The sequence below is a fragment of the Cheilinus undulatus genome, linkage group 14 (genome assembly GCF_018320785.1).
Source record: "Cheilinus undulatus linkage group 14, ASM1832078v1, whole genome shotgun sequence".
Lineage (NCBI taxonomy): Eukaryota > Metazoa > Chordata > Actinopteri > Labriformes > Labridae > Cheilinus > Cheilinus undulatus.
In genome coordinates, this window is record NC_054878.1 from 18,768,095 (window position 1) to 18,786,224 (window position 18,130).

At 38.3% G+C, this 18,130-nt stretch overlaps 1 protein-coding gene across 1 annotated transcript in view; it reads right to left on the minus strand.

The window, feature by feature from the left end:
* Positions 1 to 17,652, minus strand: part of LOC121521539 (mitogen-activated protein kinase-binding protein 1-like) — a 48,603-nt gene extending 30,951 nt beyond the window's left edge. Inside the window, exons 1-9 of the mRNA XM_041805617.1 lie at positions 17,548 to 17,652; positions 15,476 to 15,567; positions 11,986 to 12,045; positions 10,569 to 10,626; positions 9,444 to 9,614; positions 7,268 to 7,405; positions 6,720 to 6,902; positions 2,713 to 2,873; positions 289 to 478 (exon numbers count right to left, since the gene is read on the minus strand). Of these exons, the coding sequence (XP_041661551.1) occupies positions 289 to 478; positions 2,713 to 2,873; positions 6,720 to 6,902; positions 7,268 to 7,405; positions 9,444 to 9,614; positions 10,569 to 10,626; positions 11,986 to 12,045; positions 15,476 to 15,567; positions 17,548 to 17,652 (1,158 nt within the window). The remainder of the gene's footprint in view (positions 1 to 288; positions 479 to 2,712; positions 2,874 to 6,719; positions 6,903 to 7,267; positions 7,406 to 9,443; positions 9,615 to 10,568; positions 10,627 to 11,985; positions 12,046 to 15,475; positions 15,568 to 17,547) is intronic.
* Between the last annotated feature and the right edge of the window lie 478 nt (positions 17,653 to 18,130).

Genomic DNA, 18,130 nt, shown 5'->3' on the forward strand with positions numbered 1-18,130 from the left:
ATTTAGGGTTTGATTTCGGGCATGAACCAATAACTCATACCTATGATCAAAGTCACTGCTAAAAAGCTGCAACAGCTGATGTAAAATGTAAAATTAAGATTAGTGCCATTCAACTGAAGTCAATATATTAAAAAACAGCCAAGACTGACACAATTAAAACATTAGGTGGTTCCCTCAATCAATACTCAAATCACAGTTTTATAATTGAATGCACATTAAATCAATAATCATTACTACATCTTGTGCCATTGTGGTTATAGATGTTTGTGTCATAAGCGTCCTGTTTACCTCCAGGTCTCCGACACAGGCGGCGTGGAAGAGAGCAGAGTGCACCTTCCCCACTCTGTTGACATCTCTGACATCCCACACATACAGACTGTGGTCATTATAAACGCAGCTGAGCCAGTGGCTGACGGGGTCATAGGTTACTGCGATGGCATCTGGGTAACGAGCGTCAGTCTTGTTGGAAAACAGATGGCTAAGGGGATAGAGAGTAGAGTACATTTAAAAAGATCATGGATTAAAAAAAAAAACAATCCATTTTCAATATAACAGAAATTTTTTGACCTGGAATAAAGTAGGGATTTTAAGTAAATAATATAATCAGAAAAAATATAAAGAGACAAATGAACTCACAATGACATTGCTACTCTGGCATTTCTTAAAAAAAACACCACCTTTTAGTGTACAATCATCTTGACATATTTATTCAAGCTTGCAATTTACTCTTTTGTACTTAAGAGTCACTGTGTATTCCACTTTTATTTTTGTTTCTTATCTTTTTTTTAACGTACAAATGAAGAAGACAAAACGCATATGTACAAAAATCACAAAAGAGCAATAGTCTAGTAAAAGTACAAAGTAAAAGTTCATTGTTCTTTGACAAAGATTTCATGTATCGCTAGAATTAATTAGTAAACACACTGGAAACAAAGTACAAGTATACAGTACATTTGTAAGCCTAATGCACAACTACGGCACGTTTTTTGCCATATTAAAGCGCAATTATTGTTTAATAAAAGCTGATGCCACTTTTTTTCTAAGTCTTCATTTGTTGTTTTGTTTTTGTTTTTAAATATTGCAGTAAATACCGTACAGTGGACATGTCACAGAGGTGTTTCTGTACCGTGAGATTTTGATACCGTTACATCCCTAACGTCCAGTGACTTTCAACCTCAGAATAACGTCGACTATTAAAACACACACATCCCATCATGCAATGGGGTTCAGACTCACCAAGGGGTTGCAAAAGATCTCAGAGGGGGGCATGAGAGGCTTTGTCTGGTCTGAGGTTGTCAAAATCATCCTGACTGGATAATTTATCATTGTAGGTCTATTTAAGTTGAAATTTCTGAATGAAAACACTTAAAATTGATGGTAACGTATCTCTTTTTCATGAGGGTACTGAGGCAGCTCAGCTTTTCTTAGATTCATGGGAACCTCTGCCCTCATGGATCTAAAATAAACGAGCAAAAAGAGGTAAATGGACTCGCTGTTGCTGTTCCTTGGACTGAGCAGTTCCCTGGTTCAACACTGGTTCAAACCTCAGGACAACGTCAAAACCATGATAACAATTTGCTCACACTGTCCTGCACCCTCTGTTAAATGTAATATTGTTGAATCATATAGTAGAGATACTGCATGTTCTGATGGTCAACTTAAACTGGTGTAATTTCTTTAATCATGTCAATATAATATGAAATGGGCTTAGTTTTCTGTCTGTTCGAAGGTTGTGAAAACGTCTGATATCTATTTGTCTTGTTAAACCATATGTTTTCATACATTACAATCTCTATTTTCCGTTATCAAACCCACAGTTGCTGCAAGTGAGAGAAAAGCAGCAGTGTTTGATCAAAATAACAGGTGAGCAAGTCCTGATGTTTTTAAAATATTGTGCTGTTTAAGAGCCATTCAATTACAAAGAGACAGTGAGCAGAGGAGCTGCACAAATACTCTGGAATCATTTTGGTGTATATTCCTAGTGTATTCATGTAATTAAGACAGTGTACAGGATCTTGCTTCAGCTTTTGGTAAATGAAAATAAGAAATTAGTCAGTACCGAGAGCCTTAGATTTCTATTTCTGTGGCTATGGTATCAGATCAGGCTACAGTACCTTTTGATTTTTACTTCTATCATCAAAGTTTAAAAGCCTCTGCCAACTCTAGTCTGCTCTGTTCTAAGTTTCTCCAGATAACAAGGAAGGAATCTGTCAGTCACAGATGCTGCACCAGCCAAACTGAACAGTCAGCAGAATATTCATGAAACACCCACACCAGGATCCCCACACTCAGCCTGGTGAAACAGCTTTTTGTTTCGCACTGGCTAACCTGACAGTGATGGAAAAAAAAATACATCACATGACATGATTTGTAGAAGAGTATCAATACACACAATTTCACAGTTGTTTTGCCCTTAGCATAGGCAAAAATACTAGTCCAAATTATTTTAAACATGGAGCAATGTGCAGCTTATGAGGTAAACTTACTTTACTAAAGAAAACTGAGATGTTTCTGTGATTAGCCCTAATCACAGAGGAATAAATAAAGGCCTTCTAATTTTGACTCACAGTTTTCTGTATGAGAAACATTCAGGGGTTACTTAAAATGTGAGGAGATTCCACTTGATACATGAGGCTCTAAAAATAGACACTATCTGATCCTGCTGTGGATCCCTGCCATGAAAGGCTCAGTTCCCTCTGAGCTCTTCCTCACCTGGCTTCTGTGATAGCAGAGACGTCAGCGCCAAGAGGATGTGGCCGCGGCAGCGTGCAGACAAAGTGCAGGTCGACAGGGCTGAAGGCTCGCACCGTCCCATCGGCACAGCCACAGAAGATCAAATCCTCCGATAGAGACAGACACTGAGCCACACCCGTCTACAAAGCAGCACAGAACACAGCATTTTATTGACAAGAGTGTAAATCCTGTATCTGCAAATAAAGTTTTCATGAAGTTACAAGCATCCTGCCGGTCATTAAGGACAGAGGTTACCGAAGGTAGCAACGGAGCACGAATGCGTCCTCGTTGGACATCTCCCAAACATACTCTGTCCTCGTCCTTGTTCTCGTTGCTAATCTGTTTTTGATCCTCTGACAGAACTGAGGAGCAAGACGGGCACACCTTCATTGTCACATCTCTTTAACAGACAGCAGATGTTGTCCTCAGGAAAACTTGTTTCATGTGTGTGCTTCGTTTGATGTAAAGCACTTTGTGACCTCTGTGAAAAGTGCTCTTTAAATAAAGTTTACTTACTTACTTACAGAGGGACACTGGCTCTGAATGAGCACTACTAGATGGAAAACACTCACTAATAAACACTAATAGATACTTTAACATTTCAAAATCAAAACTGAAAAATGCAAGTTACAATGTAAGGATGGAGGCTGAGAGAAGGAAAGTAGACAACAGTAAGACTTTCTTAAACCAAGCATAGATTCAACTAAACAAACATGTTTAGCTGTCAGCCATTATCTAAATAAAGAGTGCTATAAGAGTAATAAAAGAGGAAAAGGACCATCTGAACTGTTATCAGTGCAAAATTTAAAAGCCAGCTTCTGATATAATATGGGGGTGTATCAGTGCTAATGGCATGGGTAACTTGCACATCTGTGAAGACACCATTAACACCAAGAGGCACATACAGGTCTTAGAGCAACACATGCTTCTACCCGGACTACATCCTTTAGTGATGTCCGTACTTGTTTCAGCAAGACAATGCCAAACCATATTCTGCAGGAGTTACAACAGCATAAAATTCTCTGCCAACCCTAGTTTGAGTTTCTCCAGATAACACTAGTTACAACAGCATGGCTTTGCTGGAAAAGAGTGTGGGCAATAATCTCCAATTTAAAATGTATGGCTTGTTATGAAGTGCAAAATACGCCATCAGAAAACCTGCACCCTTGAACAACCAAAGATATGCATCAAGCAAGAATGGTAACATATTCCACTTTCAACCCGTCATTATAATGTCTGTACCTTAAATAGTGTCTTCAGTACCCAGATACTGGCAGTGTGTTGTTAAATAAAAGGTGATGTAACTCAGGCCAGCTTTTTTGCAGAGAGTCAAAGGTGTCAAATTGAAGAACATACTGTATATAAACCAATGAAGTCCATCAGTTTGAATATTAAAAGCTTGTGTCCACAGCTGGAGCTTTTTAATACAAAGCCAACATTTTTTAGCGCTCAGTGCTCTGATCTTGAAAACACCTTAGGGGTTCAAATATTTTTGTCACTGTGCTCACAGAGTTCTCATTTGAAAACAGTTCAACTTTTGGAACAGCGCTGTGCTCATCAGTGTCACTTCTCCCTAACAGGCCAATCAAAATGAAAAAAGGAGCAAGACATCTGATAATAATGGAAGACAAACCGATCCGACTCTTCTTTTGGAGGTAATATATCCAGGTCAACAGCTGATGCCCAGGTCAAGAAAGGATTTCTTAACATTGTTTAACAACAACATTACAGATAATACAGAAGAAAGCAGAAGTCAACTTTCATAACCTAGCAGCAATAAAAGCCAGTGAGAGGCACTCTGAAACTGAGGTTGTGAGTGCTGCCACAACTTAAAATATCAGCTGTGGACACAGGTCCTAAATATCCTCCCTCTGTGCTGTATTCAACTGAGTATAGGTTAAAAGGGATATGAAAATCATTATATTCCATTTTGTACTTTTATTTTACACAAAGTCCAAACTTTTTTGGAATTTAGATTTTGATGATGCTTTGGTAATAAAATTGTTAGCTCCTAAAGAAAAAAATTGACTTATTGGTTAAAGCCAGCCTGTTTTAAAATTAATTAATTTAAAATTAATCACATTTGCACAGATTTTTAAAAAAGACAAATATGCAGAGAGCTAAAGCAGTGATTGTAGATAAACTCTTTACATGCAGACAGAGCATGCCTTAGAACAAGCCAAGCTAAAATGTGCCATGTTGTAAAAAGTTTTTTTTCACAAATATGACACAAATTGATATTTTCATCTAGTCAACTAACCAGAAAGCACATGTGGGGCAGACTGAGACACAGTACCAGCGTCTTTTGACATTAGGCCTGGGGTCAAAGATCACATGGCAGAGGTTAAAATCCTACACTTTATTCTGTACAGAGTGAAATTAATGCTGTTTTAAGAGTGGAGTTTAATGGCCATCATGTCACATCTTTAAAAACTAGACATTTGTAGATACCACATTAGAAGTTAAAACACATTAACAAGTATTTCTGAGATTTTTGGCAAATGCTAGTCAAATGAAATCCTCACCATCAAACTGATTTGAGGAAAATGTATCTTAAGCCTGGTATACACTCTGCGGTTTCGGGCTGTCCCAGATGAAAGCAGGGCTGACACCTTTAATTCACCTGGTCGGATGGCTGGTAGGTATGCTCTCATCCAACCAAGATTTCTGTTCATCGCTTGGTCATGCGCGTGCATGCGAGAACGAAACAGCGGAGCGTGCAGCTGACTGACAGACCCAGCAGGAGAGAGAGAGGAGCAGTGCTGGGCAATACGGGCAAAGAGGCACACAAAGTGACGCAGAACATGTTCTGTTCCGATGGTTTATCAGCAATTTGGCTGTAAATAATTTGGAAACAAGAGGTGTTAAACTTGACACAGAGATGCAGGCTTTTTGTAGGCTACTGAAGAGGCACTGCTGAGTCCTCTGTCAGAGCCCCAACTCCCGTGACCTGTTTAATTCACTGGTAAGTAAATACAGGGTATAATACTGATCTTGTTAAACGTTATCGTCGTAAGTTACTACAAACAATTGTCTGAGGATATTTGTAGGCTATGAGGCCACAAAGTTATTGTTCTGTGATCACATAAATTATATGATTAAAGGCAGGTGCACGCTGATTGTCTCTGAGTCAGCTCATATTTTATTACCACAAAATGAGGATATAAATAAACACTAGCGCCCCATAAAGCTTGTTATTTTAATTTTTAAGGTCATCCAGACTACCAGAGGGTGCAATGAGTATCCTGTTACGGAATAGGATTTTTTTTTTTCCTTTCTTTTTTTTTTTTTCTTTTTACCTGCATAACCAATCGATTGATCGGTGTGTGGGTGTAATTTTGGTCGACCAAGATTTTCTTTGGTTGACTGAAGTCCTAGACCAAAGATGACTAATGGTGGCGATATCTTTGGTCGTGGCTCTTAAACGGTGGTCCTATGTCGCACTGTGACACAGCTTGGCAGACAGCCATTGTCACGGTTTGATGACAAAGATAGCCTGGGATAAAATTCGGACAGTTTCGACGAGACACTGGCACCAACAAACAAACAAGTTAGCATTAAATTGGACAACGCCAAAATGCTGAAGTTTGTGGGATTCAAACGAAGAGAAAAACCCTGATCACAGATTGTTTTCTAAGCATATGAACTCTATAATTACAACACCTTTGCTGTTGCTTTGCTTCGTCATAACCACAGCACTGTTGGTGTAGATGGATGACACACACTAATGATGTTACTTTTTTTGCATATCTGCACACATTGTAGCCTGTGATTCAGCAGATTTTAGTGGGAGTAGTCATCGTACAGTCTATACACATCAAACCTGATGTCATATGACATTCATGTTGCACAGTGAAGCATGCAAGGAACTTTTAAGATAGCTTAAAATGAACCGTCTGTAGGAGATATAAAACTATAAATGAATAGTAGATAAAGAGCTTAGACAACCTCAAGTCACTTTAGGATGCTTCTTGAGAGTTACTCACCCGCAAGTCCACCCACTTGTCCAGCATCCTTTTGCTGTCAAACTCACACAGAAGGCCAGAGGAGGTGATGCAGAAGGTGGAATCAGATGTAGAGCCTCGTCCACAGGCAACATCGCAGAAGAAGTTGTTTCTCAGCTCTCCCAGCAGCCCTGAGCGGCCCAGCAGAGGAACAGGAGCGCTGGCCTGAATACCAAAGAGAGAAGCTGTTAAAGCAGAATACTGGCTACGTGTCGAAAAAAGTTATTTCTGTGTATTTGAAACTAAATAATCCTCATACCATTCTGAAACGAGTGCAAGAGTGAAGTTGTACAACTAAAGCAGGATGTTCACTTGCTGTGCAATGTCAGCAAAATCTGTGCAACTGACTTGTTCATGATGCATGACCAATGCTCTTGATGGTAATTTTTTTTCTTATTTGTGTAACATTATTTTAATGTAAAACTATAACCCCAACACACTGTTTAAAAAAAGGAAGAGATGTAATTTATACATATTATATATATATATGACACAAACTCAGAGGACACACCAACATCATCCTTCCATACCTTGCTGGCCTTGCAGTGGTCCAGGTACCAGAACTTGACATGTCTGTTCCCCACAGTTACAAAGTAAGAGCTGTCCTCTGAGAAGGATACACCCGTCACCTTACTGGACACCTTGTTGGCAGCCACAACAACATCTTTCTGCAAGACAAGAATACACCAGTATGTGTACCTGATGCATAATTTGATTTTTCTACAAAATACACAAAATTTCCTTAATGAAAAACCAAAAAAGCTGTTTCTGCATATTCACCCATTTCTTTAGGTTTAATTCTGACATATGATGGCAAAAACATCAAAACCAATTTCTTTATATTATTTACACGTAGGGGTGTGAGAAGACTCACTAGAATAAGAATTTAGATTTTACACTTTTATCTTATTTTAATAAATAATATTTGACCTTTAATATCTAATTTAAATCAAGTAAAAGACATAAAATGCAGATTGCAGGTCAATTTTGAAAAGTTTTAACTATTAATCTTCTTGTGTTGAATATCAATGCAAACATGTAGACTACTGTAGTTTATGTCTTGTCTGGTCTCGACTCAAACATGCATTTGGCAGCACTTCATGTCAAATAATCATCCATACCAATATTATCCCATCCTCATTACAGTTCTTCCTATTGCTGCCATTTCAATGAAAATAAAAATAGAAGCAGTTTGATAAGTCTGGACTATCTTTATATGTCAAAAAACATTTTAAAATGTGAGTAAAACAGACAGAAATTCAAAAGCTGTATCAATTAATAAACTATTTCTCCTTCTCTATCACCTTTACAAACCCCTGAAGAAATTTCTTCTTCTGATCAGCACTTTTGCTTCAGACCGCAGGATATTTTTGTCTGAAATCATTTTGTTTTTTGTGGTTTGACAGTGTTGGATATATTAAGCGGTGAATGTGTGTGTCAGAGTTTACCGTTGCACTGTATAGCAGACCATTACGTTACTTGCGCTACGTTTCTGATCAATGAGACAACAGCTGATAGATAAGGAAGCAAAACTTGAGGAAGTAACAAATATGGTCACCTTATAAGCTGTCTCTGAGTATAATAAAATGCCGTATCTTCACTGTGACTGCACACAGATATTTAGCAACAGCGAATTTATTTCACAGTTGATATATTTTCATAATTCAAGATTCACTTTATTGTCGTTGCACTAGGTATTTGTAAACACAGAAGGAAGCCATGATTTTCTGCCATGATCTTATTTTCCTACTTCCGCAGGTAACACACGGCTCGAATGAGCATGCAAACAGGTGACAGATGATCAGCTGTGCTCCTTTTCTTCTCTAACTGCCATGCAAATGATTTTTGAGTGTCAAGAGCAATGGCAGGGCGCTTTTCACTTAAGTATTACTACATCATAGCAGCCTGTTTGGTGCCTCCTGTGAAGAAACTAAATCTCATGAGACATTTCGTACCTCAGCAAATTTCATGATGTTTTAGTCTCACAAGATCTTGTGGCAAGAGATCTTGTCACACCCTTACTTACACATAAAAAGAAGCAACTATACCATTTATCACATTAATACAGCATCTAGTTTCTTCTGTCATAGGGAATCAAACAAAAGTTTCACTGCTTGATAACTGAATGGTAACTGAAAGACAACTAATAGAGAGCAGCCAAAGGTACATCTAGCCATACTTGAAGTAAAAACAGCATATTTTCCCCCCATTAGCCACCTTACAAACAACCACAGCACAGAAGCCACTGCTAAATAAATAAAACTAATAGGCAGAAGAAATATAAGCACAAATGACAAGAAGTATATTGGATTAATAAGAAAATGTGTCCAGCATATTTATAAAAGACAGTATGAAGGATCAGTTTTAGCAAGAGGGCAGCTTGCATAAGCTGTTGTCTGATGATGATGATGTCTACTGGGCTAACTTTTGCTCTACCAGAAGCTTTTAAGTTATTAGAAATGTTTTCCCTGGAAATATGATCAAATCAGCCTTTAGAATTTCAAAACTCAGGGATTACTACTGGTTGATAACCTTCGTTAATAAACTAACAACCTCATAGACAGTTAGTTGTACACCCTTATAACATCTGAGTTTCTCAGCGTCTTGTCAGAGGAACTAACCGCTGCATAAATATTTTAATATCAACATCTGCCTAGGCCAAAAGGTGGAAGTGACTTTGGGCTAAAACTTCAGAGTTAGGGATACCTTCCAGGCCCAGACGTTGACCATCATGTCATGCTGGTTTCCCACACTGACAATGTATTTGCCATTGGGGGAAAAAGCCACACAGGAGACGCCATATTTGTGCATCTGCAGCTCCACCACCTGCCTTCGTTCTGCCACATCCCAGAGTCTGACTGCAGGGAGGTGACCGCTCTGGTGGAGAGGAAAGAGTGTTATAGAGGAGGAGTATGATAATTATTGCTTTGCATCAATGAAAAGGCTTATTTCTATGCATGAGTATTACTCTTCTGTTTTCATTCTGTAAATCCACAGGAGCAGGTGGCTATAGTAGTCACCTGTCAGTGCAGTATATTCTGCTCGGTAAGAGATTATCCTCTCCAACCTCTGCTCACTGCAAACAGTCACTTATCCTTAGACCTGTTCTCATTATTCGCTCTCAGGGATCACAAGGTCAGCATGCTATTTGTGTAGTCTTTTATTCTAATGTAGCAGAATGACCTTTCAAAGGTCAGTGTTAATGGTTTGAAGAGTAAAACTGTATCAAGGATGCTGAAAAGGGACCAGAATCAGCTATGGATGGGGGTACAAAAGAAGGAAATGGAATGATGAAATACAAATAGAAAAGATTTAGCTGAAGTCGTCGGCCTGTCCTTGATGTAAATTAGCTTCTGTTTGGTGAATAACTGAGACTTCTTATCGGAGCACTTACTGTGGGAATAGCTTGGACTGTTTAATCGGTAAATATTTCTGGTGTGTTCTTTGTACACCTTCAAAAGTCAAATACAACACAGCAGAAATTTTGAAATTTGGCATTTTCTAAATGGCAGCTGAAGAGTTCATCCTTAGTGCTTATGATCTTTGGAACTTTAGTCCCTGCTGTCATGGCAACCACTGCAAGTTCATCCACTTACACAGAGAAGTCTTTAATCGGCTTTGATTGGCTCAAGTGGATTTAGATACAGCGTTGTGTTGAGGAACACGCTGTTACAATAACATAACTGTAGATATTTGCTGAACACATTACAGGGAGCATGAGAGGACTGATTTAGACCTTCCACAATAAGATGTACAATCCAACAAATACTGTAGACAATATGACGACTAAACAGCTAACGGATGCTGCAGATTCAAAGGAAGAATATGCACCTCTCCTGTGACCAAGTACTTTCCATCAGGAGAGAAGGAAAGAGCTGTGATGGTCTTCCTGTAAAAGCAAGAGACAAAGAATAATCTTAACATCCAGTATGTAAATTCTGCCACTTTGGGGCTCTCAATCAACGCAATAACAAAAAAGATATCCAGCAATGCCCTGCTCAGCCCTGTTCTCTTCAATTTCTTACTCCCTGTGTCGATTTTAAAAGAATAGTTAAAATAAAAACTTCACTTTGTTTTGTGTATTTACTCAACAGTAAAAACCTGTTAAAAGTGGCCTTCCTAGTTCATACTGTGAGCAATCTCAGAACGCTCTGTGACAAGCCGATACGGTTTCATTGATTCAAAACAAGAAGTAAGTAACAGAGAAGGGCAGAGATGAGCAGCTTGTCTCTCCTCAATTTGGAAATATCTAGTGGGCTTAGTCCTGCATTATAGGGGGGCGCTTGGGCAAAATAATGCACAGTGGATGGCAGAGATTGATTGTGGTTCATCATAAGAAATCAGCACAAAAGATAAGAGAGCAACAGCACCATAGCAGTTCACGCTTCCTTAGGTAGCATGTCCTTAGCAACACCTGTCTCGGCAGCCCTGTCATCGCAGCCCCCATGACAGAGGCCGTTGCGACAATAAAAACCAAGAACTTCTCTGGCTTTCAAAAAAAACAGGTGAGGTAATGTAAGTACTCAACTAAAAATATTCATAACAACATATGAGTAGTCATGTTCTTGAATAAATGTGGATATTTTAATACCAAAAAAATCAACATTGTACTTTTAATGTTTGTCCTTCCTAATTCAGTGACTGCAAAGAAGTTGACATAGCCTCTGTTTCAATATCATGGAAATGGATATAAAAACAATCCAACCTACAACCTAGCAACCTCTGCAGAAGTTTACCTGATGAGTTTATGGTCACAATTCCAAGTGTTAAAACTTCTCCAATAAAGCATTTCTATAATCTTGTAAACTGTGGCACACTTATGGGTAGAAGTAGATGACAGGAGAGGGAATACTTCTGGACAAAGCACGTAATTGAAAAGCTACTTCTAATGAAACCTATCAACCAGCCTACAGATGTAGCACTGCCTGAGCACCCTCTTTCCAATTATAGCACCATCTATTTCTGGTATTTAAAAATAAACAAGGAAGCGGAGGTGAAAAGTGAGAAGTTGTACTGCCACTGTAGGTTCATGAGGAACTTTGTTGACTGTTTAGACCAACAGCATCACATAACATACATGACACTAAAAGCTGAATTTAAAAGAATGAGCAATAACAAAACAGAGACACACAGCTCTAAGCAGGAATGATTCGGTGTAGTTGTCTTTAAAAAGGTAGTCCATAGCAATGTATGATACCCTGGCTGCAGTCCCTATTGTCAATGCAAATAATATCTGAGTTTTACTCACCTTGAAGTGATAATGTGGTGCTGTCTGTTCTTTTTGGGGTTCAGCAAAACTACAACACACCTATGTAGAGGGGAAACAAAAAGGCTGGCTTAAGTTGACATTTTCCACAGACATCTTTCTAGAGTTTCTGCTTGCTTTTGGTCTAGGCGTTAGCAAGAAATGCCTTTACCCTTTCTTCATGTTAAACAAAGCATATGGATCCTTAAACACTATGACCTTATAAACACTGAAACTGTTATATAACACAGGTACCAACACAGCATTACACTACTACTACTAATGTGCAATAAAGTAAGCTTGAGTTCACTGATAAACTAAGTCTATCCTTAATTCAACTTAATTCTGTGACCTGATAGTGTATTTTACAGAAGATTAATGCCTCAGATGCAAAAATACTGTATCTATTCATGCATTTATTCCTCTGAGCATTCACTAAGTGACTATCCTATAGACTATTTAATTAACTCTGGAGAACACTTTGTGCTGCACTGACATTAATAAGAATAGCGAGCACTGCAACAGAGGTTGGTTGTATAAGGTCAAACAGCCTGTATGGATCAAACCTGTGTTGGTCTATTGAGAAACTGCATTTCCCATTGTCCTTAGACCCCAAGCTCACTACCATTTCAATGTGGCATACAACAGAGACCTTTGAAAGGGGTTTATGTTCTCAGAAATGGTTTCCATCAGTGTTTAATGTGCATTTGTTTCAGTTAATATGTTAAAGTACCCCTAAAACCCCAAGCCCCTTAAATCTAAGTTTTCTTAGCTTGAAAAATGTATATTTTGACAACGTGTATATGCACTTTAATATTTCAAACTACATTTTATTCTTCTCCCTGATTCCTTTAAAATCGTAAAATTAAAATGCATCAAATGACATGAACATATACAAGCATGGATAACCCCCTTAAAAAAGACATGTTTTCAAAATATTAATTAATTACTACTCAATAAATACATATTTCAGGATAGAAGGGATTCTGCTAATGCTATTTTTTGACAAGACTATGCCAAATCTAGACAGGTTAGCGTTAGCGTACTCAGTTAGAGTAGTTAGCTAACATAAAAACACTAGCAGCAGGCAAAGGAGAAGCGCTTTGCTCCGTGATTACAACGTGAATATAACAAGACAAAAATGACAAGGAAGTTAAGAAAATGGGTGGAAACCGCTAGCTTGGTTAACTATTTAACAACAGACATAGCATATTAGCTTAGATAGCTAGCATCTTAAATGGAGTAGCTAAATGGCTGCGTTTCTCTGTTCATTTTAAACAAAAATCTTATTTTATGCATTTTAACAAAAATATTGTGTTAAATAGTGAGCTTATGTGATGCCGAAAATTGATTTTTTTTTTTTTTTGCCTCTGAATAGAAACAGATTAGCTTTTTGTTCAACGCTATAATGACATGCTACTTCCAGTTGCTACAAATTGAGGTTCACAGACATGAAGATTATTTACCAAACCTATTAACAAGTAAGTTTTAGAAAACATTCAGAGTTGTAACATTAATACATGAAATACAAATAATTATTAGGCATAAGTATATCACATTGGCACAAATAGTAAAGGGGTCAATGATATATATATATATATATAGAGAGAGAGAGAGAGAGAGAGAGAGAGAGAGAGAGAGAGGCCTCAATAATGGCTTCTTAGCAGCTATTCTTCCCTTTAAGCCTTGTTCCGTCAGTCGTCTGCTTATGGTCATTCTGGAGACTTTCTCAGACTCTGATCTAGAAGCATTCATCTCTGCCTGAAGATCAGCAGTGGTGTTCCTTCTGCCTCTAGTACTTCAAATCTTGAGGTGACTGACATCTGCTTCAGTTAACTTTCCTTTCCTGCCTCTTCCTTGGCGCATTTTGTAAGTACCAGTCTCAGCAATTGACTCCAAATCATACTTGACCACACTGTGAGAACACTATGTCTTTCCCTGTTTGTCTCAAAGACCATCCAGCATCATGAAGTGCTCTAATGTGGACTCTTTCATTTTCAGTCAGCTCTCCATGTTTTACCATTTTGAACAGGAATGAGGAATTTCAAGCTGAATTCACCTTTTTATACCCAAATTTGAGCCGGCTCACTGGGCTTCTCTGAGAAGTCAAAAATGAATCAAGCATAACATTCAACCACTAAAACTCATTTTTCTGTTCAGGAATGCAAGTAAATAACTATAATTTGACATATTAGTCAAGAAATATTAATGCGCTTTACTATTTTTTCAGTTTTTTTGTAAATCAGTAATCATTTGAAAATTCATGGATAACAATAATAATTATATTTTAGCATGAAAAATATCATTTGGGTAAAAGAGCTTCTACATATTGGTGTATTAACCATTGCAGAAACATAAAAAATGATTTTGGTAATTACCAATGCTGTTAATTTAGAGCAGCTGTGGCATAAACCTTACTTTGGGTGGTGGTCTAATGAATTTGTTAAGCACTGTATATATATGTATATACCATGGCAAAACAACACAATTTTATTTTACCATTAAAATCTTTAATTTATTTTGAAATACACGCGTCCTCTTTCTAACAAGAACAAAAGTTAGAATATGTGTCTATGGAAGGAGTATTTTGCCTAGTCCCTATAATTCATCCACTTTATCTTTCTTCTCCATATTCATAATATTACAGGCATAACCTCATTAGTTCCTGCTAATTTAACTTCCCCATTACATCCTGTCGAAAAGTAGCACAAAGCTTACAAGAAACAATCCATCTGTTGTGTGGTAGCTTACCACGTTGTGCTGAGACTGTAGGTGGATTGCCAGACTGTGCAAGAATTTTGGAAGCATAAAGCTTGCTAAAGCAAAAGCCAGACCCAGCTGTATACGCACACAACACACTCACACTTGGCCACCCACATGCATGCACAGGAATGTCCATGAATATACACACACAGACGCTGCTTCTAGACGCACAACAGCACTGTACACAGCCATTGACCTTCTTAGTATTAATTCAGCCTTGTCAGAAGATTTGAGAACAACACAAAAGAAGCTCAGAGCACTGTTTCTGTAACGGCCTCGTGGGAGCCAGCCTGCCTGTTTCCAAACTCTGCATTCACCCGGTAGCGCTGAGGGCCCCGAGCATCGCCACTGTAGATCTGCATACTCCAACCTGCAGCTCTCTTTTTTTCATTGTATTCTGCACTGAGTAAGTTAACACAGCCTGTGCCACTGTTTGCACAGATTTAATAATACTACACAAGGCTTTTTAATTCAGTGAATCACAGAGTCGAAGAAAGCCTCCCTGAGGATAGGATAAAAAGAAGCTTTGGAGTTTCTCTGATGAGAAAGCCCACAGAGCTCTCCTGCTCAGTGCCTCTGAGATATGCAACGATAACTCACACAGACACAGAGATATTTGCACACTAAGCATCTGTGTGAGGTAGATATGATAAGGAAAGTGCAAGTGCTGATACGTCAAAGGCCAGATGCTGGATTAGGATGCTAAATGGTACTTCTTTTCTCTTCTTACCCTGCAGGATAGGCCACTAGTCCAGATCGTGGGTCACAGGCCAGACCACAGTTTCCTGACGCAGTGATTCCAAGCACCTTTTCTAGAGTCACCTGTAGAGACACACCGATTTAAATTGTTTCATCATAGTGAGTAGAGTAAGCCAGTTGCCTGACACTAGCTAAGCAGCATCATTGATAAATCAAATCATGGAATGGATAAGATTAGATGCATGTGAAGATGCTTTAGTTCATGTAATGTAGCTCCTGTGGGAAATTTACAGCTGCTTATGACACAAACTTAAAAAATGACACTTGAATCATTGTATGATATGTAGGACAAAACATCTCTGCTGCAAAAGAAAAGTTTTAAACTGGTATTTTGACACATTTTCAGCTAAAGAAATGTTGCACCTCTGCGATTTAAAAATTGCAGGAGAACATACTGCGACTTAATCGAAGTTTCAATTAATTGTCCAGCCCTACTCACATCTATGGGCAATTTGGAACCTAAAGCTCAGTTCAGACCAAAAGTTGGCAATGCAACGAGACCGTTACTGAACAACATCAAAGCTGTGACATTGCTGCTTCAATCAGGCCGCCTAATGATGTTGCCTGTGATTAATCTCAGCAAGTCACAGACAGCTGGTTGCAGGATGTTACAAGCAGATAAATGGGAAATGGAAATCTCAATTTAAAAGGCTATTAATGCCACAAATAGCTGTTCAAAGTAGAGTATTCACAATCATGCTGTGAATTTTGGAAATGATTACACCTGTCTCTTTTTAAACTTTTCATATGGAAACTGAAGCCTGTAAACTCTAAAATTAAACTGTGAAAGTGCAGCACTGTCTTTATTGTAGAGACAGATTTATTGTGCAGTAACTTAAGAAATAAATAAATTAGTCAGCTTTTAGAATATTAAAGTGCAGCAAGTCACAAGCATTTGCAAATTTCAACTGGTCTCATTGCAAATTTTTGGTCTGAACAGGGCTTGAAAGTTAAATTCTAGACTGAAACACTCACTTTTGGCAGCAACAGTGGGAAACAGTGGAATTTTAAAGTAAATGAAACTGTGAAATGGTCCCTTCTGTGGTGCTGTGGAATCTGTGGACGGGGACTTTGCACATGTAGAAAAAAAAGACTTATCTTAAGTTAACAAAAATATTGTGGTTTTTATCTTAACAGGTGATTAAACACTTATTTAAACATACTGATAATCATTATTTTCAATTTTTGCAAAGTTTGCCTTACTAAAGCTACAAAATATCATGAACTTGACCTTTAAAATGAATAATTCTCTTCACATTACAGCAGCCACAGTTAAAAAGAAAGAATTTATTTCCTAGTTTATTGGACCACAGCTTCATTCTTTTGATTTAGCTTCAAACAACGAGCGTGCAACCAAAAAGATGTTATCGTTTGTATTATAAGATCCAAAAAAGAGGTAGCAGATCAGATTTATTTTAGCGATTAAACAGATAACTTGGCAGACATCTTGGCAAGTCATGCCGTCTGTCTGTCCTGGGACTTATAAAGCAGCTGTTAAGCGTGATTACATGAATTAACCTGAGTCTAATGTGTCCTATTTACACAAATTAATTTTAAATTATAGTAAAAAACACAATCAAATGATGCCAAGCGAGAAATCACAAACCAATATAGCTGTGTTGGCCTCCATGTTTGTATTTGATGAGTATAAACTTTCCATGAGGTCCCTTATTAAATACTGTACTCCAGAGCTTTTTATGGTTCATGAATCATTAACTAGATTTACTTGAAAACAATTAGTAGAACAGAAATTGGATCGCCTATCAGTTTTGGTGGGATTTTGTTTTCATTTGGAAAGAAAGCATTGACTAATGTCAGTTATTGATGAATAAATGCAAAGTAAAGTTAGTGGATTTTAACTTTATGAAACCACTACTTCTACTAAAACAAGCATCACTGCATTAGAATGTAGTACTTCTACAACCTGTCCGTTTTGTCTTGTATTTGTTACAGTGTTAACAGTGAAGCGTCTCCCTCAAGTCGCATGACAACTTAATAACCTCAACCGGTCCTATTTTTACTGGAGGATTTGTGTGTGAATACCTTGCTGAGATCCTGTTTCCTGTTTTTCCAGGTCCTTTGTTTGATTGAAGGAGAGCGTAGCAAATTCCTGATGCGACTTTTGATGGTGAATCCCTCTCCTGGCATTGTGTTTGCAGCGTGGGGTCACCTCTCAGAGAAGTGCTGCTGACTCTCCTCTGGTGCAAACCTCCTGCAGATTCAGCAGAGGATGAGTGTGCATGCAGGCTGAAGAAGTGAATGAGCTTCTGTAGCGATCCTCCCACCACCAATCCTTCAGCACACACTGAACACAGAGCTTTACACAGTCGGGCAGGGCTCCTACTGCTGGGACATGTGGACGCTAATCCTTTGAGTGGGTTTATACTTCTCCTCCGCTGTCTCCTGTCTCTTTAAATCACGCAATTTTCCTCCCACTAACACTTGTGGACCGATGGCGTCTGTTGTTGCTATAGCAAAGAGGAAAACTACTCAGCTGTTCTCATGCATGAAACCGATCTTTCGATCTCAGTCTGCACTGGTCCCATGATTACATCAATGACTGTTTTTGTTGCTGTTGTAGCTAACTGAATTAATAGGATTAGATAGAGGGGGACTGTGGGCAGGC